Genomic DNA, 23,709 nt, shown 5'->3' on the forward strand with positions numbered 1-23,709 from the left:
TTTTTAGATTTGAACATGTTAGGAAGATTATATATATATATATATATATATATAAAGTATAGGTGGGGCAGCACTTCCAAACACCAAACGATAGTGCTCCGGTGCCAAGCTGGTAGATACCGCGGTATCCAGTAATACAAAGATAGACAAGCGGCACCCGGAGGCTGTTTCAATAAATCAACGCAGTCAAAGCTGGATCAAACGTTTTCGAAGTTTAATCACTTCGTCATCAGGATACAAAGCAAGAGTAAACGTACATACCTATATCAGGAACACCACACCACGTGAAGTCATCCTGCCGGCCCCGGTCACGAATGACGCGCCCACTGATGACGCAATCATCCACCGCCCGTTGCCCGGACAACCATAAAACATAAAATCAAAAAACACCTATATACAAAGTGCATACAAGAAATATACATACAAAAGTCATCACCAGTACAGTGGTAATGAGTCATAATGATCTTCAATACAAGCAACAGCAAAAAAGGGGCTGGAGCGATCTAGAACATGGTCGCAGTTGCAGGGGTAGATGCAAACGTTTCAAGGGTGCTGAGTACAAATGTTCACTGTAAGCGAGAAAGCGCAAAAGTGTCAATACATGCAGGCATAAAGCAGGAGGACATAAAGCAGGAGATAATGGCAAAGTGCTAGAACACGCACCAATATAGTGTGGTGATCTGCACCGGTGGTGAAACATCTGTGTACACATCATAGAAAACAATGTAACCCCGCTGATTCGTTAAGCCCTCGGGGCGCAAGTGTGCCTAGGCTATGAATCCAACGCGCTTCTCTTTGAAGCAGCCTAAGTGATCGATCACCACCACGTTTGTTAGCAGGTTCGTGGTCAATGATAATGTATTTGAGCTGGCTCATGCTGTGACCGGCTGTCAAAAAGTGCCGAGCAACTGGTTGGTCACTATGACCACTAGCATATGCGGCACGCAGGGTCGATTTATGTCCTGCAATCCTCTCCCGCAATGTGCGGTCGGTTTTGCCGACATAGCCTTTCCCACAAGGGCACACTATAAGGTATATGATGTATTTCGTCAAACATGTAACCACATGTCGGATAGGGATGCGTTTACCAGTCAGAGGGTGCGCAAAACCGACCGCACATTGCGGGAGAGGATTGCAGGACATAAATCGACCCTGCGTGCCGCATATGCTAGTGGTCATAGTGACCAACCAGTTGCTCGGCACTTTTTGACAGCCGGTCACAGCATGAGCCAGCTCAAATACATTATCATTGACCACGAACCTGCTAACAAACGTGGTGGTGATCGATCACTTAGGCTGCTTCAAAGAGAAGCGCGTTGGATTCATAGCCTAGGCACACTTGCGCCCCGAGGGCTTAACGAATCAGCGGGGTTACATTGTTTTCTATGATGTGTACACAGATGTTTCACCACCGGTGCAGATCACCACACTATATTGGTGCGTGTTCTAGCACTTTGCCATTATCTCCTGCTTTATGTCCTCCTGCTTTATGCCTGCATGTATTGACACTTTTGCGCTTTCTCGCTTACAGTGAACATTTGTACTCAGCACCCTTGAAACGTTTGCATCTACCCCTGCAACTGCGACCATGTTCTAGATCGCTCCAGCCCCTTTTTTGCTGTTGCTTGTATTGAAGATCATTATGACTCATTACCACTGTACTGGTGATGACTTTTGTATGTATATTTCTTGTATGCACTTTGTATATAGGTGTTTTTTGATTTTATGTTTTATGGTTGTCCGGGCAACGGGCGGTGGATGATTGCGTCATCAGTGGGCGCGTCATTCGTGACCGGGGCCGGCAGGATGACTTCACGTGGTGTGGTGTTCCTGATATAGGTATGTACGTTTACTCTTGCTTTGTATCCTGATGACGAAGTGATTAAACTTCGAAAACGTTTGATCCAGCTTTGACTGCGTTGATTTATTGAAACAGCCTCCGGGTGCCGCTTGTCTATCTTTGTATTACTGGATACCGCGGTATCTACCAGCTTGGCACCGGAGCACTATCGTTTGGTGTTTGGATGTGCTGCCCCACCTATACTTTGCATTGATACTCCTTAGCTTCACTGCATAGGGGATATTGGGCCATAGCACCCATCAACCACTGTTGCTTTCCAGGACGCATCCCCACACGGGACTTTTTCATCACCAGTACTGTGCTTTTTTGTTATGACAAGCACTGTCAATGTTGAAGTGGGTGATTGTGCGGAGAATTTATCTCTCCTGACTCAGGGGACCTTTCTTAACTTTTCTGCGGCTGAGGCAGATGCGATATTATTTGACCAACTACTATGTGATGCGACGGTACCGATACCACTCAATCATCTCTACAAGGATTGGGTCCGACTAAAACAAAAGGAGATTGACTACTTGTACCACGGGATAACCCTGAGTGGGTACTACAAGGATAAACGCATCCCCCGCGGCTTTCGTATCAACAATTCCCCAACGATTGGCCGATACAATACGGCTTTCTGTAAGAGATGGATAGCCGTTCTTAACAAATGTAGTTTTGATTTACTACTTCTGGTTATTGAGGAGTCGGCACGGGAGCTGGGCATCGCAAAAGAAAAAATCAAGACCTTTGAGGCCCAACACCTACCAACATTTAAGGCCGATACCTCTCAAAATTGGATAGGTAAACTGGACACTCAGATCGCCACTTATCGGAACGAACTCATTGCATTTAAAAAGGACAAATTGGCAAAGGTGAACTCTGATTACGAGTGCAACCGTGTATATCAGTGGGCCAGTGGCTCCAACCAACAACACAATCGCTATCGCAGACGTCCGAGGAATTATAAACAACTATGGCAATCCGATTCCTCTCAGGAGGTAGTCACTAACAGTGACTCCGAGGGCATCGCTGAGGCTTCTGGTTCTTCACATGTGACCCCTTTAGGGGACGGTACCCGCCGCGGACGCGGCGGCAGAGACACAAGACCCGCCGAGGGGGCGAAAGGGCCAAAAGGGCGAGGGCGAGGACAACCGGGACGACCACCGCTACACAGGAAGGTGAAGGCCTGATATTTAACTTATCCAACCACCCTCTGTCGGACACTGAACTAAAAGTTTTGCAACGAGGCATGTCTTTTGTCCCTACAGTCCAACCGAATAGCATGCAGCTGACTATCGAGAAGTACAAACTCCATAGACAATTGAAATTGCACGAACATTTTAGAGGTTCTAAAGCAGCAGCACGCATTCCTCCTTCAACCCCTCCTGAAGACCCGTTACCCCCTTCTTTGCTGAAATTACAGCCCCGTTCCCGGTTTGAACCGATGTCCAACAGTTCATCGATCAAGACGTTTAATCGCATGTTGGATCACAAAATGACTGAGACCCTGGGATCGGGGACATCTCAACGTGGTAAGCACCCTAATTTAAGCAAAATGGAGAAACAAGCTTTAAAAGATTTATCTGGGTACACAGACATAACTATTAGACCAGCCGATAAGGGCGGGGCTATAGTAGTGCAAAATCTTGCTGATTATCGTAATGAATTGCTTAGACAATTGAGTGCTACTGAGGTCTATCACAGGCTTGATCATGATCCTACTGCTGAATTCAGCAAACTACTCCGGGACAGGCTTAACAGGGCGGTCAACGATGGGTTTATTACCAGTAATTTGAAAACAGCGTTAATTAATGAGAATCCGGTAACTCCGATTCTCTATTCGTTACCTAAAATTCATAAATCGTTGATTAACCCCCCCGGCCGACCCATAATTTCTGCCCGGAACGGCCTATTCCAACGGGTATCCACGTACCTTGATGCCATGCTACAGCCGTGCATCGTACGCCATCCGAGACATTTACTCGACACTACGGCTTTCATCAATAAACTCAATGCGATACCATGTATACCTGAGGGATCGTTACTGTGCAGTTTGGACATCTCCAGTCTGTATACGGTGATACCCAACCGTGAGGGATTGGACGCCGTACGTAGACTTGTGACTAACAATGTGGCTTACACTGGTCCTGATGTCGATTTGATTATTGATTTGCTGGAGCTTGTACTTACATGTAATTTTTTTCTGTTTGATGGTGTCTATTACCTGCAGGCAGCGGGCTGTGCGATGGGGTCGAATGTGGCCCCATCGTACGCCAATGCCTACATGTATATGATTGAGGATGATCTGATGTTGTCCAATGCATTATTTGCACAATACGCGGTCTTCTATGTAAGATACATAGATGACCTGTTCATTATGTGGTCTGGCCCACAGGAGAGTATTGTAAAGTTCATTAATGATCACAACAACTCTGGACATCCTGTCCAATTTACACACAACATCAGTGTCGACACGGTCAATTATCTCGATGTTCAGGTGAGCATCAGAGACAATAAAATCTGTACCGAATTATTTCGCAAACCTACTGACAGAAACACCACGTTGCATGCCTCTAGCTTCCATCCCCCTAAATTAAAATTCTCCTTACCCTATTCCCAATTTTTGAGGGCCATTAGGGTCTGTTCTGACAGAACCACTGCCACAGCGCACATTGACAGAATGATCCAGGACTTCCTCATGAGAGGTTATGATGATAAACAATTACAGTTGGCCAAAGACAAAGCACTCAGATGTCAACGGGACGAGACCCTTAAACCTACCAACAGAAATAAGGATATGGAGTCACGGTTCCCCTGGGTTAATCACTTTAACACTGCCAGTGATGACATTCGCACCATTTCTAACAGTCTATGGCCTATTGTTCAGACTGACCCTGACTTGCAGCTAGGAACTAAAAAACTTATGCCCTGCTACAGCCGGGGCAAAAACCTCAGAGACTGGGTGATGAGGACAGACATCAGTGGTCTTGACTCCTCACAATCTGTACAGAGTAACTTCTTAAGTAAAAGACCAGGCTGCTACCGCTGCCTCAATTGTGTAGTGTGTAGAGCACTCATGATCGGTACTGACTTTGCGCACCCTCTGACTGGTAAACGCATCCCTATCCGACATGTGGTTACATGTTTGACGAAATACATCATATACCTTATAGTGTGCCCTTGTGGGAAAGGCTATGTCGGCAAAACCGACCGCACATTGCGGGAGAGGATTGCAGGACATAAATCGACCCTGCGTGCCGCATATGCTAGTGGTCATAGTGACCAACCAGTTGCTCGGCACTTTTTGACAGCCGGTCACAGCATGAGCCAGCTCAAATACATTATCATTGACCACGAACCTGCTAACAAACGTGGTGGTGATCGATCACTTAGGCTGCTTCAAAGAGAAGCGCGTTGGATTCATAGCCTAGGCACACTTGCGCCCCGAGGGCTTAACGAATCAGCGGGGTTACATTGTTTTCTATGATGTGTACACAGATGTTTCACCACCGGTGCAGATCACCACACTATATTGGTGCGTGTTCTAGCACTTTGCCATTATCTCCTGCTTTATGTCCTCCTGCTTTATGCCTGCATGTATTGACACTTTTGCGCTTTCTCGCTTACAGTGAACATTTGTACTCAGCACCCTTGAAACGTTTGCATCTACCCCTGCAACTGCGACCATGTTCTAGATCGCTCCAGCCCCTTTTTTGCTGTTGCTTGTATTGAAGATCATTATGACTCATTACCACTGTACTGGTGATGACTTTTGTATGTATATTTCTTGTATGCACTTTGTATATAGGTGTTTTTTGATTTTATGTTTTATGGTTGTCCGGGCAACGGGCGGTGGATGATTGCGTCATCAGTGGGCGCGTCATTCGTGACCGGGGCCGGCAGGATGACTTCACGTGGTGTGGTGTTCCTGATATAGGTATGTACGTTTACTCTTGCTTTGTATCCTGATGACGAAGTGATTAAACTTCGAAAACGTTTGATCCAGCTTTGACTGCGTTGATTTATTGAAACAGCCTCCGGGTGCCGCTTGTCTATCTTTGTATATATATATATATATATATATATATATATATATATATATATATATAATGTTGACCCATTCCATTAGTATTCCTTCCCACAGCTTTCTATTATGTGTAGGGGTAGCATCTTGGGTGAGAATAGACCTCTCCGCCACATCTCGTAATTGCTCTGTTGGGTTCATGTTGGGTGAATGTGGTGGCTACACTATTTGTCTGAACTCTCCAGAATGCTCTTTGAACCGATTCTGGACAACTTGGGGCCAATGACATGCTGCATTGTCCTGCTGGAGTATTATATCGTTGTAGGGGTACATGAAGTCATTGAAGGGCTGCAAATGGTTACCAAGCACTGCACCATAGCCCCGTTATCTGTCAAGGATGGGTTCAGATGGACAGTACACAGGCTGTTAGAATGGGTCTGCCGGGTTCAGAAAGTCTGCGTCCAAAGACTCATGCCAGGGCCCAACACGCCCACATTTTATAAAACTGACTTGGTCACAGCTTCCCAAATGTTGCAGCATGTCAATCATTCTGAAGTGACGAGCAACAGGTCCTGTACATGGAGACCCCCAAAAATCTAAATTGTATTTAAACCATCAGGTTTGCATACAAATCAGAATTGGACACTAAGGGGGTATTCATTCCTTGCCGAAAGTCAAATATAGGTCCTTTTCGCCTATAATAGATTGAATTCACATTCGACCTACTCAATGTTTTTTAATATTTTCCAACTGTCAGAAACATTCCAAAAGTCACAAATGACATCGATCTGAATCCACATTTTTTAGACAGAAATGGCTGCTCTTTCCACGATTACACTTTGAGTGCCAACATCTCTGTGAGATGTGCAAAATATTTTTATATATATATTTGTTATATAAATAAAAATTAAAAATGTTATGTAAAAAAAATTATATTTCATATATCAGGTTAACATTTCAGGTCATTATGATGGATAAAAATGGGTACTTGTGAGTTATCCGGGCGTCCGATTTTTAAATCGGGTCGGATCGGGACATCGCATCGCATCGCATGCGACCATCGGATGCGATGCGATGACCCGATTTTTCCATAGGAATCAATGTTAAAATGGACTGAGTCCATTTTAACATGGAATTCAATGGGAAAAAGGGGTCCTTTTCATACCCCTACTATCCAAGTGGGCATGGAGTTGGATATAAACCTGTGGCGAGCGTAGCGAGCCACCGAGCCCGAAGCGTGGCGAGCGTAGCGAGCCCCGCGAGGGGACACGGAATACCGTCCCCTCGCGGGGCTCGCTTCGCTCGCCACGCTTCGGGCTCGGTGGCTCGCTACGCTCGCCACAGGTTTATATCCAACTCCATGCCCACTTGGATAGTAGGGGTATGAAAAGGACCCCTTTTTCCCATTGAATTCCATGTTAAAATGGACTCAGTCCATTTTAACATTGATTCCTATGGAAAAATCGGGTCATCGCATCCGATGGTCGCATGCGATGCGATGCGATATCGCATCGCATCGCATCTGATTGTATGCCTTAACTTAAGGCATACAATCAAAAAATCGGACGCCCAGATAACTCACAAGTACCTAAAAATGTTTGCGGGGCAATTTATACACCTATTTTGACAAGTTCACTTGGCACTCAAAGGGTTAAGCGTTCATTGCCACCAATGCAGATTCGGGTTTTCAAAGAGCAGGGTCCTGACCAAAAACTGCTGGAATTGAATAGGTCCTGGCAGGTATTTACCACTATTCGAAATATCATCTAGGATTGAATACCCTATTTTGACAAGTTCACTTGGCACTCAAAGGGTTAAGCGTTCATTGCCACCAATGCAGATTCGGGTTTTCAAAGAGCAGAGTCCTGACCAAAAACTGCTGGAATTGAATAGGTCCTGGCAGGTATTTACCACTATTCGAAATATCATCTAGGATTGAATACCCTATTTTGACAAGTTCACTTGGAACTCAAAGGGTTGAGCGTTCATTGCCACCAATGCAGATTCGGGTTTTCAAAGAGCAGGGTCCTGACCAAAAACTGCTGGAATTGAATAGGTCCTGGCAGGTATTTACCACTATTCGAAATATCATCTAGGATTGAATACCCTATTTTGACAAGTTCAATTGGCACTCAAAGGGTTAAGCGTTCATTGCCACCAATGCAGATTCGGGTTTTCAAAGAGCAGAGTCCTGACCAAAAACTGCTGGAATTGAATAGGTCCTGGCAGGTATTTACCACTATTCGAAATATCATCTAGGATTGAATACCCCCCTAAGAGGGAAATTTAAGGGTAAAAGTGCACCACTTGATGCAAAAAGGGTGGGTGTATGAGGACAAATTTGTAGATGTATATTATGTACTCATGTTGTAATTTGTCTCTATACAAACACTTGTATACTGATTGCATTTTTCTGTTAAATCCAGCCCCTGGCCCACCCTTACAGATGGAGATATTACTGTTCAGGTTGTTAGATGGGGGAAACCTCAATAGAACTATTTTTTTCTGTTAATAGGATTGCTAATTCACAACTGGAGATGACAGATGACCACATTGTTGATGGAGACATATGCCCAATTCAGGATTCCAACACCCGCTTGTACACCGAAATAGGTAACAACAGTATTAGGTGATAAGCAGTAATACATATTAGAAAATGATGTTACCAGAGGCTGTGTATCTTTCTATTACAGATGTTACGTTGCCATCTTATTTGGCCACAAACACTTTCACTGATCCATCTCTGGACTCAAGTGGTTCGGGTGCTATAAAACAAAACACTGGGCGGTCACACAACAGCTTTTTAAAAGGCTCTAATGTTTTCCCTTCTGAAGTCCATGGCATATATGATGAGCTGTCAGAAATCTACCAAAAACTGCAGGTAAATAACATATTGTGACAAAAATATGAATTCATTAATTATGAAATCATTTGGATTGCTCTACTGGTTTAAAGAGGTCCTGATAAACTATAAAGATCTGAGGTGACAGAACATAGTGGGGCTTAGTCTTCATTTTTACATTCAGAATAAATACTGGCTGGTTTTACATGTAGCCTAATGCTGGACAGCTTTATTTTTATATTGTGATTTAACACTCGCTGCACATGTTATATCTGCCCCACCTATAATGCAAAATGACTTTGCCAAGGTGCTCGCAAGATCAGATATTGTAACCATTATTTTACTCGCTCTGTTAGCCCTTTTTTATAAATCTACCAATTTGTGATGTGTATACAGAAATGTATTTTATAGAAAATACAGAAACTAGTGATAAAGGGTCCCAATGTCTACTATAGATTTTATTATGTATACTCAAAGCATTTGTCTTAGGTATATTATTTAAATAGGTATGTATGTTCCATTGTAACCTTACTTGCTATATTATTTACTTTCTTAGCAAAAGTAAGCAATTGAGCCTCAACTTAATAATTGCAATGTATGTGTGTGTTATGCTGTAGCAAGAAAGGATGTCACAGAATGAGTATTCACTTCAGCTGAAAAAGCGAGAACAGCGTTTGCTGGAAAGGGAGGAGATGCTGTTAAAACATGAAGCTACCCTAAGCAAGATAAAGGGTGTAGAAGAGATTGTGCATGAAAAATTTCGGATCATGAAAGAGGTAAATAAATATTCTTGTATAAAAATGAGCACAGGTTTTTGGTGTTTCACTTACAATTGATCTGTTATCACATAAGGATTGTATTTATTATGTTTTAAAAATTCGCTGTTGTATTAACCTTAATTTTGCTGCAGTTTGGCTTTGATTTGCTTTGTAAAGAATGTGGTGTTTTGCAGATTATATGGATTCTGCTTATTGTACATATTCAAACTAACACACTGCATTCTCATCATTGTCCTCTGTTCACAGCCTCCATTGTCTAAAACCAGATATAGGGGTATATTCAATGCCTCCGGCGAGTCTCTGATGGCGAGCTATATGGTGAGCAGTGCTGATAGCCCACTGTCAGAGTATTCAATGGCGTCCCCTTCACTCTCCGTTTCCAATTTGCTGGTTCTTTTCAGCAAGGTGGATACGGCAAGTGCGGCCATCAAAACGACAGGGCTCGCCATAAAATGCACAGATTTCTCTAGTGTAGCAATTGCAGTTTGGCATGGATGATGCATGGTTAGAATTACAGTAGTGAGGTTTTGGGTTCCATTCCCAACACAGCCCTAACTAGATATTTTCCCATGCTATAATGGGGTTACTCCTGATTAATCTGGTTTCTCCCAAAATCTGAAAAATATTCTAGTAGGTTAAATGTATTCCAACAAATAGAACCCTAGCATCGACGCCAGAACAAGGAACTCTCTCATGTACTTTGCTTTGCAAATATATCTTTTATATAGCTAATGCAGTAAAATGGCAAAGATTGGAAAAAGAGCCAACATCCCTTATGTTACTCATCAGGAAGGTATGGTCAGTGTATACATTAGAATATATGAGTAGAATCTTTCAGAGCACACTGAAAAGATCCATGTGCTCTTGGCTCCATGTATGTCCTACTTTGCATGGGTCATATAGCAATCTATTAATATTTTCACTTGCCAAACAACTGTGTAAGAGAGCTCCGTCTTTAACCATAAAACGCCCTCCTTTCCCTCCTACATAGTTTAGTATTTATTGTTTACACAAGATGTTTATATGGCCTGTGCGCCAGTAAAATTTTTGGTTATCCCTCACATGCACCCTAGTACTTTTTGCAGACCATCCCTTTGGGAAAAAATCTTTCAATCCAATCTTTTCTAAAATAAAAAGAGTACTCATTTATTTTGATTATCTTTTCTATATACTGTCAATATTACCCACTATATAACTGTTTGAAATATATACTTTTTCTTTAAATCACATATATGTCTTTAATGTTAAAGATCTTCAGAATCTCATAATAAACTTCTTTGAAGGATGCACAATTTCCGTAGTGTTACGAACAACTGGAATAACACTTCTTACACATAGCACATCAATCAGAATTCTAGTACCATATGTCCCAAAATAAAAGGTATGTCATTTTCTAGAATGGACATATTGAAACAATCTAGAAAATACATTAAGTGGTACAGTGATTTTTAAACAATTCCACATTGATTCACCAGGTATTTTGTGCAATATGCTGCATATCCTAGGCCAACAGTGCTTTGTTTGTGTTGGAATGTTTTGACCATGTATGTCTAACAAGGATACCCGGATAATATTCCAATTGGCCAAAATGATTTACTATGAAAAAGAATCACTCTCTTCAGACTTGTACATACACTTCAGCAGCCAAACTTAGAAAGAAAAAATCTACACGCACAGCAGCAAAAATATCAAAACACTAAGTTATTATATACAGGGTGAATGCTATTATAATTGTATGTGCCCACAAACGCTTGAAAAATTATCAGTTATTGTTCAGGGATGAGGGTAAACACAGTTGGACAACAGGGTCATCATCCGACCTACATTTTTGGTATTCTTTAATATCTGGCCACTCTTTTGAATTTGAGTACAATATATATTGTACATATTGTACATATATGGATATTGAGATTTTGCAATTGTCTATAACCTATGGCTAGCTTAATTTGCGCAAGGTTCTCCGCAAATAAAAAAATAATAATAATTATGTATCCATACTTTAAATCATGGAAAGCAAGTTATTTTTACTATATGTCTTATAAAATAAATAAAAAACTCCTGCAGATTATATTCTTAGTGTATCACTAAAACATATTAGAATCTCCTGAGCGAGTCAACCAGAATAAGGGCCAGAATCCATTAAAGGTTAACTGATTTCTGCATTAACGCAGATGTGGCACCCGTCAACCCCTGCTAAGGCAGGTGACTGATGTCTTCTGGGCTAATTGGATAGACCTGGGAGATCAATTAGCCTGTGGAAATCTACTGTGGCACATTGACTTGCCACTTTAGTGTGTAGGTAATGTACAGAGCTTACCGTGTTTCTCCTCCCCATTGTCGAGGGATCAATTCCCTTTTCAGGATTTTGTCTGTGTCCTCATATTATTGTTTTGTTTACAACTTATTTTTTTTTCTTTTTTAGATCTTTATTTTATTTTACATTTATGTTTATGGCTTTATTTGTATTTACTGAGTATAGACTTGATATGTCCTTCGCAAAACGTATCACCAAGTATGATATCGCCTCTTTGGTCCATTTTACATTTATCTCTTGTGCCCAATTAGGTTTTGTGCAACTACTCTTTAGCGTCATTGCTATTGATTTTTCAAAGTTCACCCCAAACCCTGAGTGACTACCTATTTTCTTAATTTTTTTCCATGAGGGGTTTAAGTGAATCCTTTGGGTCTGATATATATATAGCAATATATAACCTACAAAAGAAGATATTTTAATGTTTTGTGTGCCTATTTGAATCCCCTTCCTGGTTGGCCAGGATTGTATTGATCTTAACACAGGGTCCAAAACCAGGTTAAAGAGGTGTGGGGACAGGGGGCACCCCTGTCTTGTCCCTCGGAACATCTCAATTTTGTTTACTTTTGTAACCATTTATCACTGGTTTATTAACCACTGGTTTATTATAAAAAAATTCAACTATTGCTCTAAAGTCTGTTCCAAACTCTCCCTGTGAAAGTATATCCCTCAGATATTGCCATGAGACAGTGTTGAATGCTTTTTGTGCGTCTAAACTCAGTAGCATGTTTGATTGCTTTGCATTAGGCTGGGCAGCCGATGATATTGCTGTTAAAGTCAATCTTATTCCTTTCACCGAATGTCTGCTGCTCACAAACCCTAACTGATGTTTTGTTAACCGTGAAGGTATAATGCTCTACAATCTTGTTGCCATAATCTTTGCCATTATCTTAAAATCAACGTTAAGAAGAGTGATTGGTTGATACGAGGAGAGCTCTAACAGATCCTTTAGGTAGCAATATAGTATGCGCTGAATTAAATGTGGGGTATATGATATAATTTTATGAATTAAACGATAAGGTTGTAGTAGTGTCAGGGCCATCTCCTTTTGTAAAATTTTATAGTACTCTATTGTCAACCTGTCAGGTCCCAGGGATTTCCCTAAGCATAGGTGCCAATTTATTTTTTGCTGGTGGGTGCTCAAGCCAAAAATATAGAGGAGTGGCTTCATGGGGAAGGGGTGTGGAGACAAAATAATACCAATTTATATTACGGAGCACAGATATCTCCAATATTAAAATTATGGGAACAGAGTTCCACATACATAAATGCCCCCACAGTGCTAGTACATAAATGCCCCCACAGTGCAGGTACTCCGCAGACAGAATACACTCTTCCGGGCATACTGTTTCCCAGGTGGCGGGTCCGGCAATGTGGGTGCTGCAGCCGCAAATTAGCAAGTTAATATGGCGGCCCAGCAGTGGGACTCGGGCCTGTGGGTGCTCATCAATTTCCGTGGGTGCTCGGGCCCTTGAGCACCCACAGAATCGGCACCTATGTCCCTCAGGACATTTTGGCTATGGTTGCTGCTATTTCTTCCTCACTAATGTCAGCTTCTAACAGTTCTCTCTGGATATTTGTGAGCTGTGGGAGATCAACCTCGTTCAGTACCTTTAATGATTTTGAATCAGGTTGTTGTGATTTTATATATTTCATCAAAATAAGCTTCAAATGTATTTAAAATATCTGAGGATTTACATAATATCGTCCCCGGATTCTCTCCCCTCATAGCCGTAATATTGTTTCTACATTTTTTAGGTTTAGACATATTTGCCAATAGGGAACCGGTTTGGTTTCCCCACTTAAAAAAAAAATGTTTTTTGTATAATCCATATTTAATTTGGCTTATGCCAATAACTAACTTTCTAATATATGTCTCACATGTTGATATTTCTCTAAGTCATCAGTTGGGTCATTAATGTAGTTTTGATATATAAGTTTTGATATAAATATCAGACTGCCTTTTTTAATATATCTAATTTATCCTGGGGTATTTTTCCTTGTCTAGATGTGTATGCTATGTTTTCTCCTCTTATTACTGCTTTTGAGGCCTTCTATATTAATACCACATGCTCAATATTGTTTTCCCATATATTCCACCCATTTGTTACTTAAGAATTGTTGAAATAGTTAGAGTGGTATAGGTAGCTTGGGAACCTCCATATTCGGACTCTCTCCATGTTTTGAGATAATTTTATTGAGACTGAGACTATGGGATGATCCAATATTATTATTATGCTATTGATTTTACTAGCCACAATTTTGGGGACTAAGTAGTCAGCCACGAATATATAGTCTAGAACAAAATAGAACAAAACATATATGCTCTATCTGTCCTGTGAGTAATTCTCCATTGTTCACTTATCTCCTGATCCTCCATTAGTTGCTGTATTGGATTATATTGGTGTCTACCAATGGTCCACCATTAAAGTCTCCCCCCAAAATTAAGTTTGTGATTTCCCTACTCAATAATAATGGTCTGATATGTGAAAAAAAACACAGTTTTGGCTTCTATTGGTGCGTAAATATTAACTAGTGTAGATTTGATATCCCGAATTTGTAAATCCATTATTATATATCTTCCTTGTGGATCTATTATGGTTTCTTCAATCGTGTACTATAGGTAAACAATGACGTATATTAAGCGTTAAATCAACCCTATATGTGTAATGTTCCAGCTGCTAACCATGCGGGACTACCAAATTCCAATACAAGAGAAGAAAATAAAATAAAGATAGCGCTAGGAACAGATAAATAAAAAATAGTGCAATAGTATGTACCGGCCAATATATATATATATATATATATATATATATATATATATATATATATATATATATATATATATATATATATATATATATATATATATATACTCTGCGTTGCGGCCTGGCACTCTCCCAAATCTGTATTGCCCCGGTGCCCTCCAGAAAATGTTTAGGATGATCAGGTACTTGAAAGCAAACTGCGGCACTCCAGGGTCTTGTATAAAGTATCAAAATGGCATTTGTTACATTAAATGCAGAAAATCCGACGTTTCGGGGATCGAGTCCCCGTTTTCACCACACCTTGAAAACGGGGACTCGATCCCCGAAACGTCGGATCTTCTGCATTTAATGTAATAAATGCCATTTTGATACTTTATACAAGACCCTGGAGTGCCGCAGTTTGCTTTCAAGTACCTGATCATCATATATATATATATATATATTTTTTTTAATTGAATAATATAAAACTGTAAAAAAATTAAAAATACAAAAAAACTATAAAAAAAAATAGAAAATACTCTTTTTTTCTGGCTACAAAAGCCTGATTAGTGATCCACTAATAATCCGTTGGTTAGTACCGTGGACGGTAGCTTCTTCCGCCCACTCTTGTGTCTCCGATCCATGATAGTATCTGGGTCTGACTCTCGGGTCTCTCCCTTTTTCGAGTTGAGCATGGCGAAACGCTAATGCTCCATGCGTGCCGCCCACCAGAAGTCCTCTGTTTACAACTTCTTAACAAATGTTGTTATTTTTATTTGTTTTTTCCCCCCTGCAGTTGTTGTTGTTGTTTATTAAGGAAAAATTCAGGTTTTAAAATAATATTGACCATTCTAGGCAACTTGTTTAATATATATTGAATTTTATCTAACTAAAGTTCTTTAACAAGGGGTGTATTCTTTACCTTGCAGCAGCATGATGCGGAGGTAAAACAGGTATCAGATGCCCTCAAAGAGAAGATTAAAGAAAACAAGAGGATGAAGTCCTCATTTGATACCCTGAAGGATTTGAATGACACTTTAAAAAAGCAGGCAAGATGCAATTATCTGTCGTCTATTCTTCGTATTTGATGTGTGAACTGTGTAATGGCCAATTTAGAATGAAAATGTGTATAGTATTTAAATAACATAATGCAATCAAATTCAGATGCATTAAAAAAAAGAATAATTAAAGTGAAGATAAAAATATAGCTAATGATCTCTTAGAAAGAGCTCCTTATGAGTACTTTTTTAAAAAGAGGCCAATATATAAGCTTTGCAAACCATTTCTTTAATTAATAATTTACAAAGCTATGCATAAAACAACATATCAATAAAAAAAGTATATATATATAATGGCGGACTTAAAAAAAATCTCAAGTCATATATGAAATTCTAATAATTTTATATATTTGCTTTCTGAAGCAAATCTATAACTGTCCACTATTTTAGCACTAAGGGGTAAATTAACTAAGATGGGAGTTCTTTCAAAGAAGCACCTCCTAGAAGATAATAGATCGAATCTCATTTGTTGCTATGGGCTACATCCCATCTTCAATACAACTACCATATGAGTCGCTTACTGCCACAAGATGTGGCTTGGGTGAACTCAGAGAGATCTGGCAGAAGGGTATTTGCACAGGCTTAGTGTGGCATCTGGGTGTACACATATCTTTAAACATGTGAGTTGTGAGTAAAACCATCAGCATTGCATTTTAAGGTAGCTAGTGTAATACCCCTTTCACACCAGAAATGCAGAGACCAACCCGGGAATTAAATTCCAGGGACATGCAGGGACAGTCCCTGGTTGGGACCCATTCACACATGCTTTTGAATCTGGGACAACCCGGGTTGGCACCTTTCTCACTGAACCCAGGATGACCCTGCATTTCTATGAGAATATAATTGAAAATGGCCTTTTATCGGTCCCCCAAAGATGAGGTCATTAGGAAGAGGGGTAAAGAGAGAGAGGGAGGGCAGGCCTTTGCAGACTTTGCAGGCTTTAAGGGGTTAAATAGCACTGATGGGGTCTGTTGTGCCACAGAGCTTGCACAGTATCTTCTTGCACGCTGTGTGAATGCCATTGCAGATATTCTTGGCTTTAAGGGGTTAAAACGCACTGCTGTGTTCTGTTGAGCCACAGAACATGCACAGTGTCTCCCTGCACACTGTATGATGCCTCTGGACATGTATGTGTGCTTCCACATTAACAGGAAGTTGCCCTGCTAGCCTCAGCAGAGGCAACACGGGAAGGAGGGATGTGTCCCTACACCTTTCATACCCGCCAGGATGGATGGTCCGGGATGGACCGGGGAGCAACCCTGCTACCCAGCAGGGTTGAAATCCTGGCAGATTTGCCCAGGAATTTGGTACAGGAACCTTTCACACCAGCACTAGTCGCGGGTTGTTCCCGGACCCAGCCCGGAAATTTAGGCTAGTGTGAATGGGGTATAAGTAATGTTACTCCCATTGATGCCCTCTTCCTGGTTTAAATATTTGTTATTTCTGCTTGTTTTATAAAGCTGAATGAAGTAACTGAGCAAAATAAGAGATTGGAAATCCAAGCTAAGAAAGTTCAGTCCCGTCTAGAAAACTTGCAAGTAAGTTACGTATTCACCATTATATTGATGTTGCTGCTATTTGAAGCCAATATTTTGCTAAACAGGGCCACATATTTTTCCAGAGAAAGCAGGCGTTCGCTGCAGTACAGAAGTGCAAAGATGTTTCTCAGGTTGGACTATATCCAAAGCTTCAGCGAGCAGAGAAAACATCTGTAAAACCAAAGGTAAAATAAGCCAATGTCTGTGCCATTGTCCATCCATGGTTGATTAAAAGAAATGCAACCATTATCCTAGTTAGCTTTATTTTGCTGGGCTCGGTTACAATATAAGTATGTCAAAAGTATGTCTCCTTTGTAAAGCGCAACAGATATAAGAAACTGTTAATAAATAAATGAGTATTGTAATGATTGGATTTGAAACATCGATAGATTAAACTGATATCGCCAAGGTGCACATCCAAATCTTTTCTTCCTTTTGTGGGCACCTCATTTTCTCATGGGCTTCCCCAGCTGAGACTAAGGAGCTCTGACAATGCATGTGGGCAATCAGGAGGTGTGTAAGGTACAGTAGAATTCTCTTTCCTGTTTAGTGACCCTTTAAGTCTCCTTTCTTCTGCATTGTTGCCTGGAATATTTATTCTCTCTCACAGGGGAGTGTTTGGACTAGGGCCCAGGTAGACGCATTTATATATGTAATAGACGTTTTCAGATATTTGTTCAGAGATGCCTGTCTTCAACCTTTTTGTTGATACATTTATCTGCAGTTATATAATATGGTGCCAAGTCTTTACATAAAGCTACACAGACCTATACCATTTTGCCACATACGCCTGCTTTCGCCTGTGTAGGTGGGACAGCACCGTTCTAATGCAGGAATATCTTAAAGGCATGTTAACGCAATTACAGTACAAACAGAGGAAACAAAGAAGCATATGCGCCTGAGAAAGTTGTATTTTTGTATGTGGTCAGGACAGATGCAAATAGTGGAATGTGATGAGAGCAGTTCACAGCACAATTGAAACATTTATGTTTGTGAATACTTCACTGTCATTCCCTCATCTGACAAACTATCAAATAATCAACTTGTCAGGAAATTGCTCCTGACTACAGTATTCTGCGCACTCATGACGAGGAAGCAACTGTAAGTGGACCGTAAGAATTCCAGTACGCAATCTGCATTCACCTACTTCAAGCTACAGCTCTTACATGACTCTTCCCCAACACAGTCACTCACGTTCACTTACCTCAGCTACCATTGATTGCACAAAGCCTGTGACTTCATTTTAAACTAGCACATGCTCATTGTTCTGGCAGCTAAAAGCTTAACACAGCCAAACAATCAACCTCTTCTAAATATACAAATTTGTTTAAAGCAATAAAGACAATTTAAAAGGAGAAAGATTTAGAATATAAATTTACATAGTACAATCTGCAAGGGAAATTGGTTTGGAAGAATGAGCGGCTCATCAATATGACAATTTACTATGTAATACATCAAGGAGCAAATTTACTAAAGCTTCTAAAAGGTGATGTTTCCCATAGCAACCAGATTCTATCAATCCTGTATTGCATCCTAGAAAATGTTAGACATGATCTGATTGGTTGCTATGGGTAACATCACCTTCATTTTTAGAAGCTTTACTAAATCTACCTACAAGTATATAACTGTTTTTCACTGGGTGGGCACTGAGAGAACAGGGTATGGTAATATGGGAAGAGATTTTCCCATATATTGTGGTTGAATCCAAAATATTCCAAAATAGTATACCTTTTATATCTTCTCAATAAACAAAGAATGAACACCCCTTTTTAGCAATTAGGCAGAAGTTTCCACACATTTACATATCAAATACGATTTTTATATTGATTTCATTGAGACCCATTCAGAAGATATACAAATACTGTAGATTCCCTATTAGACTGTTATGTATACCTCTGTGTACCTGAATTGAATTCAGTACCTAGATTTTTGAAATCATGATGTATGAGAATATAAATATACGCATTTACACCAAACAGAAAGCCTCAATGCATTCTCAGAGCAAATCTCTTTGTGTTAGGCCTTCCGCTGGGGTGATGCTTTCATCTCTTCCAGTTTTGAGAATTCACTCTAAAGCAGTATTTCCCCAACTGTGTGCCTAGGCACCCTGGGGTGCCTCGAGAAACTTGCTGGGGTGCCTTGGATTGGTATTTCAGGACCAATTTGTAGTATGGGCAATACATTAGTCAAAACTAGAGGCGTAACTAGTACTATGAGGGCCCATAGCAAAATCTTGAAAGGCGCCCCCTCCCAACACCACCACTACAATGTACCTTGGGGGGAGGGGGGAGAAGAGAAAATAAGGAAAATGAGAGACAAACGGGTCAATTAAATTCAATGAACTGTGATTAACTCCAGGAGGGAGCTGCCGGGGCTATTCAAATAAGCTTGCTGTTATGTCAGAATATTTAGTGCAAGTACTGCCATTCTCCGACTAAATTGCCTCACCGCAATGTTGTTTGCATCCCGCTAGGGCACAAACAGTATTGACAAGTTTCGGAGGATTTCTGCTCGCACCCTTCCTGGGGTGGAAGCAGAAATCCATAAGTCTGGCTTATCAGCGTGCTGATTTAAGTAGACCTGGGGAGCTCTCTCATAATTCGCTATTCACAGTGTGCTGAAATAAATCGACCCCAAAGAGGGTGTGGGAGAAAGATAAAGTATACTGATGAAAAAATTAGTTGCCAGGCTCCATAACAATTTCATCTCCTGCACCCTCTATAGTTAAACCACTGGTCAAAACCAGTGCTGGTGATTACCAATCATAAAATATGAGGGCAAACACAAGCAAATCTGGTCCCTCACCACATAATGATGATATCTAAAAACGATTGACTTCATTTTTTTTCACATTTTCCAAACAAAAAACCTTTGACATAGGGGTGCCATGAAAATATTATGTTACTCTAGGGCTCTGTGATTCAAAAAAGGGTACTTGTTTTCTAGCACGGCGCCCCCGATTTTGATTGAAGTGCATCTTATGCAATCGCATCGCATGCAATAGAGCGGCATGCAATGCGATTTTTAATTGTACAAGCAATGTACCCCTAATGGGTGCTTACAATGTTAAATGCACCCCCATTGTCAACGTCACCCCCACTATCAACGCCAACACAAAGCGTGGCGAGCGCAGCGAACCCGTGAGGGGCGGCGGTACGCGTCCTCCGACCTTTTCATACCCCCACTATCCACGTCGGCGTGGAGTTGACTTTAGATAGTGTGGCGAGTCATCGAGCCCGAAGCATGGCGAGCGCTGCGCGCCCCGTGAGGGGACACGGATTACTCTACATGTATTCCGCGTCCCCTCGCGGGGCTCGCCACGCTTCGGGCTCGTATTACATGTCCCCACTAAATATGGTATGCGATGGACGTTGTGCTAGGAAACAAGTACCCAAAAAAGTTCTAAAGCTAGGTGCAATACAATTATTGCCAGTAATCTGGTGCTTGGCCAGTTTTATTGCATAGTGCGTATGAACAATTATTTGGCGGTAAACCGGAAAAATTAGGGTCAGTAAACACTCCTTGTACTAGATCAGAAAAGCTCGCCCTCAATCTCCCCAATACAGAGCAATGTGTTTGTATTCTTGATAATATGACATTTCCCTTGTCATGAATGTAAATTAAGTGTGGTGTGTCAGAATTTTTTTTTAATGCGTAGTTTGTAACTCTGATATTGGGGTCTTCAATTTGCTGAAAAATCACAGATTGTTGTGACAACCACAAAATTGAACAGTGTGTATTTAGCTTAAGACCAGAACATAGCTTACCTCATGAGGCTTTTGAGACTGTTATATTAACCCTGAAGGTTACAGACATCATTTACAACAGGGGTGGCCAAGATCTACCAACAGTACAAGTTCAGGCAACCTGTGGATCTATAGTAGGAATGAATGCAGCATGTTTGAAAATGTGACAGTTAGTAATGACTACAGCTATGCAATAGCTAGGTGATTTTGAAAACTTGGACCATTGGTACATCTTGAGGACCAGTTTGGCCACTCCTGATTTACAGTATATGATGTTCTTGAGGTTACATACATCATCATGTGCATTTACCTAAATTACTGTTTTGATTTACAGATTACACCTGCTAATGATAACATGTTGACTTTTCTGCAGGTTACTAATAATATGCAAATATACAAGCTTTTAACTGTTCTTATGGACTTTATATCAGCATCAGAAGAAAATGGAAGCCAAGACCAATCATTATATGTAGATAAATTGCCCACAAACTCTGTGCAGGAAAGGTATGCCAAGGTATGTGTATTACATTTTTATACAGCTCCTATAGAACTGCAACAAAGCCTAGCTGAGTAATGCTGTCACATACTGTGCCTTTTGTTTGCAGATGTACATCCTGATTATTAAAACACAGTTACTGTATAAAACAGTGTTCTCCACCAAACATTTTGCTAGCCAGGTGGCTTCAAGTAGTAGTTGAATGGGGTCCTTTGTGAAAAAAAAGGGATGTGGAATCACAGGGAAGGGACACACATTTTACCCATTTTATGGCTCCTTATTGCCCATCAAGCCCACGCAGAATAGCAAGCGTCAAGCGTTAACTCAGTAGAGGATGTGGATACACTACAAAGCGACTTAATTAAATTGGAAAGGTGGAAAATATGATTTAATGTTGAAAACTGTAAAGTAATTCATTATGTACTCAAACAATGCTGCTGAACTGAAGGTTCCGCTTGGCAGTATCTGACATGAGACGCTGTGAGCAGGTGGAGCTATGAGACCCTCAGCCATGATTGTCTCTTGAATGGTGCCAAAATTTAAACTGTAGCCCGATACTTATAGTCAGAGGCAGCCAAGCGACTTGTAGCCTTGTCAAAGGGCAGCCGGCCTGAAAAGGAAAGCAGAGGGAAAACATTGAATAGGTAGCATTATATAATACTAATAGGAAGTAAAAATTCTATTAAAAAAATGTAGATCTACAGTAGATTCAGTAGTCCGCTGCTATTATGGAGTGTTCAATGATTATTGATGATTATTTTAGCATGTTAAGTATACATAAAAGTCCATATAATCCTTGTTGAATTAGCAGCTCACTCAATAGGTGTGCTGATTGAACAAATAGGGATATTAGGATCTTATTAAATTATTTATTAATATTCAATAACATCTATAACAGATATTTTATAGTTTATATATATATATATATATATATATATATATATATATATATATATATAATATCTCCAGTTCTGATGTAATACTATTATAGTGCAGCACAGCAGTATTGTATTGAAATCACACCCAAATGGAATATAGAACAAAAAATGTTAAAGTCTATTACGGGTCCGAAGTCTCTCCATGATGTCCCTGTGGATTTATTTATATGTTCCAAAGGGTTTATATAATTGTTTGATTAACAAAGTACCAAGAAACTTGTCCGAATAGTATTGCTTTCACCTGACGATTCTGTGGGGATCAGCATTAGTAGTACCCCTTTAATGATGGGTACATGTGTGCCAGTATAAATAAGGGGTGCCCAATATGGGGGTATATCAGTCCCTTATGATCGATGTTTGGGTGCTACCATTATTTGGAGCAAGTCCCAGTGGAATAGATATGCAGCTTACCGCCCTGCCTGTAATTACAGAATGGTCACCTTGCAAGTGGTGAGCTCTGGTCCTGTCAAAGGTAATCATTTTTTTTTTTGTCTTACAGCATATTCCCATATGGGGGTTATTGGAATGTATTACTGCTGTGTTGCTCTATTATATTACCATTTATTACTGTATGTATTTTTATATGCATTATTACGTTTTAATGAATGAATTAGAAACTGGCTTCCCTATTTGTTGTATACTTACGGATAACTATAATGGGTGCTGACAACTGATGCAGGACATAAGGTAACTGGGATCAGGTAGTGTCCAACTATGAGGCATGTCACAGATTAAGTATTGTGCCTTCAGGCCTTTTGAGGTAAGCATGTACCCTCTGTGTGTATCCAGATGAATTACTTGCTGCATAGAAAACTGGTGCTGTCATGCACTGGGAGGAAAGAACCTGAGCTGACTGCATATCGTTATTAGTACCAAATGTTCTGCCGGTGATCACTTCCAGTTTTCATAAGAGTAAAACAAATTGCAATAATGTCTAGTCCCAAATTGAAATGACTGCTCTACAACATCAGGGGGTAGTGTAATAATGGGGAGGGGAGAGGGTCATACCGTGGCCTCTCAACAGAAACCAGGACTAGAGCAATATGAACTGACACAATAAAGTAACCAAGTTCTTGGAAATAAATTTGAAACATGTTTTGATATGTTACCAAGGGAAGTATTTAGGAAAGCATTCACAAGGGAATGTAATTTTGCACAGTAATAATGCGTGCTTTACAAATTGCATGACCCCTGTATAAGAAGGTAAATTTAATCATTTACATCTTTCTAAAGAAAAAAAAGAGTGCTGATTATAATAAGATGGTCAGTGCAAGAAAGAGTGGGGTGGCCTGAGAAGACCCGAATGTATATTTTTCTGCAAATGATCATATGTGCAACATGGCAAATCTCATTCTTTGTTATGCAGTTTTTTATTATTGGGATCTGAGAA

The 23,709-nt window shown here is 40.4% G+C and overlaps 1 protein-coding gene across 1 annotated transcript in view; it reads left to right on the forward strand.

Annotated features, from left to right (window-relative positions):
• The window catches only part of CCDC138 (coiled-coil domain containing 138), a 46,920-nt gene that overhangs the window by 9,336 nt on the left and 13,875 nt on the right, over positions 1-23,709 (forward strand). The window contains exons 4-10 of the mRNA XM_083174018.1: positions 8,380-8,477; positions 8,558-8,745; positions 9,324-9,482; positions 15,473-15,592; positions 17,062-17,139; positions 17,223-17,324; positions 21,259-21,399. Of these exons, the coding sequence (XP_083030144.1) occupies positions 8,380-8,477; positions 8,558-8,745; positions 9,324-9,482; positions 15,473-15,592; positions 17,062-17,139; positions 17,223-17,324; positions 21,259-21,399 (886 nt within the window). The remainder of the gene's footprint in view (positions 1-8,379; positions 8,478-8,557; positions 8,746-9,323; positions 9,483-15,472; positions 15,593-17,061; positions 17,140-17,222; positions 17,325-21,258; positions 21,400-23,709) is intronic.

The sequence above is a fragment of the Crinia signifera genome, chromosome 2 (assembly GCF_055691185.1).
Source record: "Crinia signifera chromosome 2, ASM5569118v1, whole genome shotgun sequence".
NCBI classification, from domain to species: domain Eukaryota; kingdom Metazoa; phylum Chordata; class Amphibia; order Anura; family Myobatrachidae; genus Crinia; species Crinia signifera.